We start from the raw sequence: 5,576 nt of genomic DNA on the forward strand, positions 1-5,576 counted from the left end.
TTGTTGACTGTTGTTGGTCGAGGAGCAGATCCCAAAACATTTCACTATATCTCTGATGGCTGTATGCCATGTAAGTGACCAATAACATTTGGACATAGACGTCCACCCTGCAGAGGACAGGGGAGGGGAGGGACACACTCAGGAGCTCAGGACTGTTGAGAGACACTTCTACGGTCCACCTGGATTCTACAGACACCATTTCACTTGGCCGTAGCGCTCCTACGCGAAGGCATCAGTCAGTGTTAGGGGTGAATCCCCTCAGGACCTCCAGGGGGGTCACAGGGCAGCAAGGTTCAACTGCTCTGCTGAGAGACTCAAGCCTGCTGCACGGTCTGGGGGGCGGGGACCTCAGGGGCGGGGACCTCAGGGGCGATGACCTCAACAGGAAATGCGTGGAGGTATTCTTAGCGACAGCGTGCGTTCTTGTGTTCGTGGTCACTGGAGGTCTCGCGTGCCGAAGTCCTCCATATATATACGGCAACACCAGGGGGCGCTACAATGGCGATTGCAGCAGCCCAATCAAGTCAAGTCAAGTCAAGTCTTGTGTATTTGTCGTTACGTTGACTACAAGTAAACGATGCAGTGGAATGCCTGAGACAGAGCAGCTCTACAACATCAACCATCACCAACAGCAGCCGAGACCACTGGGGGAAGAGGGACAAGAGAATCATTACATTTGCAGTGATGAGGGGCCATTATTCCAGCTGAATGTCTGTGTGGTCTTGGCTAACGCCCCTGTTGTCCATCAACGCGTGAGGATTTGGGAAGTCCAGTCCAGTCCTGATGTGCGCTGCCAAGGAAACAACCCGCCAGAAAGGGTGCCACCTAGTGGCTGTGGAAGGTGTAGACGCGCAAGTTACACTTCTGCTCTGAAGCCGGGGGCAGCACTCACACCCGGCGCGCGCAATGGGGACGCTACTTTAGTGACGAACATGTGACACTAAGAAAGCACACTCTGAAAAAAACAGTGAATTCACCCTCCACACAACAGTCACTAAGGACAACACAAAGACATGACCCAGAGGGCTGCAGGCTTCTGAGAGGCATTGATAAAGCAGCTGTGTGTGTGTGTGTGTGTGTGTGTGTGTGTGTGTGTGTGTGTGTGTGTGTGTGTGTGTGTGTGTGTGTGTGTGTGTGTTTGTGTGTGTGTGTGTGTGTGTGTGTGTGTGTGTGTGTGTGTGTGTGTGTGTGTGTGTGTGTGTGTGTGTAGCTCTGTGGTTGGCCTGGCAGCGTGAGACAAGCAGAGCTAAATGTGGATGCAGAGGTGGTTCCATGGGTACATGAGGGGATGTCAGCTGGAAGAAAGCTGATTGGCTTGAAGTTTCTGCTGACATTTGAGGCAAAATATGTCCCTATGATAAGAGAAGGGGGGGTGGGGGTATAAAACAGAGAGGGGGGGGGGTATAAAACAGAGAGAGGGGTGGGGGGTATAAAACAGAGAGAGGGGTGGGGGGTATAAAACAGAGAGGGGGGGTATAAAACAGAGAGGGGTGGGGGTATAAAACAGAGAGGGGGGGGTGGGGGTATAAAACAGAGAGGGGGGGGTGGGGGTATAAAACAGAGAGGGGGGGGTATAAAACAGAGAGGGGGGGGCTGGGGGTATAAAACAGAGAGGGGGGGGGGTGGGGGTATAAAACAGAGAGGGGGGGGTGGGGGTATAAAACAGAGAGGGGGGGGGGTATAAAACAGCGAGGGGGGGGGCTGGGGGTATAAAACAGAGAGAGAACAATAAACGTTGAGACTAAAAGAGGGTAAAAAAGAGAGAGAGAGTGATGGAGAGACAGACAGGCAGACAGACAGACAGACAGACAGGCAGACAGACAGACAGACAGACAGACAGACAGGCAGACAGGCAGACAGGCAGACAGACAGGCAGGCAGACACACTGCATATCATGGAAACACTCGTTGCAGTATTCAAAACTCCCACTGGACCCCGTCTCTCCCACTGGACCCCGTCTCTCCCACTGGACCCCGTCTCTCCCACTGGACCCCGTCTCTCCCACTGGACCCCGTCTCTCCCACTGGACCCTGTCTCTCCCACTGGACCCCGTCTCTCCCACTGGACCCTGTCTCTCCCACTGGACCCCGTCTCTCCCACTGGACCCCGTCTCTCCCACTGGACCCCGTCTCTCCCACTGGACCCTGTCTCAGCACGTCTGTTAGATTTGATACAGTTAAGATGGCCGACTTTGCTCAGTTTTGGGATTTTTTTTGCACATGCAAATCGTAGCTCAAAATGAGGGGTGTAGAGGAGGGGGGGGGCCATGCGGTTAGGAGGGTTCACTTGGTTTTCCAACTAGAGATTAGGGTGAGGGCTTCATGGTCCTCTATGGCTCAGTATGGTCCTCTATGGCTCAGTATGGTCTTCTATGGCTCAGTATGGTCCTCTATAGCTCACTATGGTCCTCTATGGCTCACTATGGTCCTCTATGGCTCACTATGGTCCTCTATGGCTCACTATGGTCCTCTATAGCTCACTATGGTCCTCTATGGCTCACTATGGTCCTCTATGGCTCACTATGGTCCTCTATGGCTCACTATGGTCCTCTATGGCTCAGTATGGTCCTCTATGGCTCACTATGGTCCTCTATGGCTCACTATGGTCCTCTATGGCTCACTATGGTCCTCTATGGCTCAGTCGGTAGAGCATGGTGCTAAGAACACATAGGTTGTGGGTTTGATTTCCTCTGGGACCATATATATTGAAAAATGTATGCACTCACTGCAATGTAAGTCACTTTGGATAAAAGCGTCAGCTAAATGGCAGATATTATTCAGGGTTTGCGGTTTGGGGTATGGAGTTGAATGATTAAGGGTTAAGAGCGTTAGAAGTCAAGGACATGTATTTGGTGCTGTTTGTTCACTCACCTGGTTCTCTTCCTGGTTGGCTCTGTACTGTTCCTTCAATATGGAGGTGAGGGCTCCCTCCTCCTTCCTCATCCCCCTCTCCCTCTTCACCTCCGGGCTCCAGAAGTTCACACTGTTGACGGAGGAGCTCATCTTCCCCTCTCTTCCATCCCTCCCCTCCCTCCCCTCCCTCCCTTCCCTCCCTTCCCTCCCCTCCCTCCCCTCCCTCCCTTCCCTCCCCTCCATCTCTCTCCTAAGCAGTTCGTTCTCCCTATGAAGCTCCCTCAGCTGCGACTGGAGCTCCAGATTGACCACCTCTCCCCCTCCTCCTCCCGAGCCCAGCCCCGTGCCTCCTCTTCCAGCCTGTCGCAGCAGTCCAGAGGGCCCCCCGGTCTGGAGGTGCTGGGTCTGGTCTCCGTAGGGGTCTGCTGGGTGGGCGAGCCCGGCGGAGGTGATGTTGGGGCTGCTTCCCATGGCTGTGGCCCGGCCCGTGTGGGAGGTCCGGCTGGTGGCCCTGCCCAGCGTCATGGTGGCCTTGGGGTACCCCCCCGAGGAGGTCAGGGCATCACGGTCGCTGAGGTACATGGGGCTGGAGGTGGCGTAGACCGCGTTTAGGGATTGGATGTTCTCCATGGAGAGCGTTTTACCCCCTGTACCCGTGCCTGACCCTGACCTTGACCTTGACCCTGACCCTGACCCTGACATCTGCCCTGTCCCCGTCTGTGGCCCCCCCGCCCCAGTCCTTGACCCTGCCCCCGTCCCTGTCCCTGACCGGCTCCCAGATCCTGTCCCGCTGACCCCGCCCAGTTTGCGAGGACCCTGCCTGGGGGACTTGGGTAACCGTGGAGACCGGCTGGAGCTGACCTCGGCATGGCCTCCACTCCTGGAGCCGCTGTGCATCTCGCTCTTCTGAAGGAGGCTGCAATACGACGCTGAAACGTGGCAGCTACATGGTCACATGTGAAGCTACAGCTCTCTGCTGCACTGAGGGGCATCGTGAATATATCTGGAGGGAGAGAGAGAGAGAGAGAGAGAGAGTGAGAGAGAGAGAGAGAGAGAGAGAGAGAGAGAGAGTAAACAAGAAGCATAGTAAATATGCCTGCCAGAACAGTGCCAAGCACAAGCCAAGAACCCTGTATGCCCCAGAGAATGAAAAGTACACATACTCTCACCATCAATCTTACTAGAGTACGAAAAGATAAACTCACAATCAATCACACTACACAGCACAAGTACATCACAAGCGCTGTGTGGATGGTGGGTGAGTGGGTGGGTGAGGGGGTGGATGGAGCTAAGGGTGGATAGATTAATGAATGCTGCCAGACTCCGTATTATAGAGGGTTTTTAGGGGAACATAGTAGAATGGGAGGGGCGTGGTTTGGTGCTCTAAACCACAGGCTTCTCTCTGCCAGGGTACAGGGTACAGGGTACAGCCAGACAGGCAACCCCTCATTACTCCCACTGATGCCACACTCACTGGCTGTGGGGTGGGGGGGGGGGGGGTGGGCACGAGGAGAGTGAGGAAGAGGAAAGGACGAAGAGAGAGAGAGAGGGGGGAGGGGGAGGGGGAGGACTTAAGGAGGAGGAGACACTAGGAGAGAGAGGGAGAGGAAAGGAGGAAGAGAGAGAGAGAGAGAGAGGGGGGGAGGATGTAAGGAGGAGGAGGAGACACCAGGAGAGAGAGGGAGAGGGAGAGAGAGGCGGGGGTGGAGGACTCAAGGAGGAGGAGGAGGAGGAGGAGGAGGAGGAGGAGGAGGAGGAGGAGGGGGCACTAGGAGAGAGAGAGAGGAAAGTAAGAAGAGTCAGCGAGAGGGGGGGGGGGGGATGACGTAAGGAGGAATCAGAGAGAGAGAGGGGGGGGGGACGTAAGGAGGAATCAGAGAGAGAGGGGGGGGGGGGGACGTAAGGAGGAATCAGAGAGGGGGGGGGGTGGGGGACGTAAGGAGGAATCAGAGAGGGGGGGTGGGGGATGACGTAAGGAGGAATCATAGAGAGAGGGGGGGGGGGGATGACGTAAGGAGGAATCATAGAGAGGGGGGGGGGGGGGATGACGTAAGGAGGAATCATAGAGAGGGGGGGGGGGGGACGTAAGGAGGAATCATAGAGAGGGGGGGGGGGGGTGGGGGACGTAAGGAGGAATCAGAGAGAGAGAGGGGGGGGGGATGACGTAAGGAGGAATCATAGAGAGAGGGGGGGGGGGATGACGTAAGGAGGAATCAGAGAGAGAGGAGGGGGGGGGGCGTAAGGAGGAATCAGAGAGAGAGAGAGGGGGGGGGGGGTGGGGGACGTAAGGAGGAATCATAGAGGGGGGGGGGGGGACGTAAGGAGGAATCATAGAGAGAGAGAGAGGGGGGGGTGGGGGACGTAAGGAGGAATCATAGAGGGGGGGGGGGGACGTAAGGAGGAATCATAGAGGGGGGGACGGGGACGTAAGGAGGAATCATAGAGAGAGAGAGAGGGGGGGGTGGGGGACGTAAGGAGGAATCATAGAGAGGGGGGGGGGGGGTGTAAGGAGGAATCATAGAGAGAGAGAGGGGGGGAGACAGGGATACAGCGAGGAGGGAAGTGAGAGACAGGTGGAGGGAGATGGAGGGAGACAGTCTTACTGTGGATGAACCTGTGGAGATGAGAGGGTGAGACAGGACACACCAGACACCTGGAAACAGAGAGGGAATGAATGAGTGTGGAAAATTCCACTCAGGCTGAATTCTACACTGACAGCGACAT

At 55.9% G+C, this 5,576-nt stretch overlaps 1 protein-coding gene across 1 annotated transcript; it reads right to left on the reverse strand.

The window, feature by feature from the left end:
* Positions 1-314: 314 nt before the first annotated feature.
* LOC310808825 (ERC protein 2-like) lies at positions 315-5,576 on the reverse strand (the record flags this gene model as incomplete). The annotated part of the gene is made up of 5 exons (XM_083675926.1): positions 315-377; positions 2,871-3,017; positions 3,087-3,781; positions 5,456-5,466; positions 5,569-5,576. The coding sequence occupies 5 exons, from the start codon at positions 5,574-5,576 to the stop codon at positions 315-317; spliced, it is 924 nt and encodes a 307-aa protein (XP_083532052.1).

The sequence above is a fragment of the Argentina silus genome (genome assembly GCF_951799395.1).
Source record: "Argentina silus genome assembly, chromosome: 8".
Lineage (NCBI taxonomy): Eukaryota > Metazoa > Chordata > Actinopteri > Argentiniformes > Argentinidae > Argentina > Argentina silus.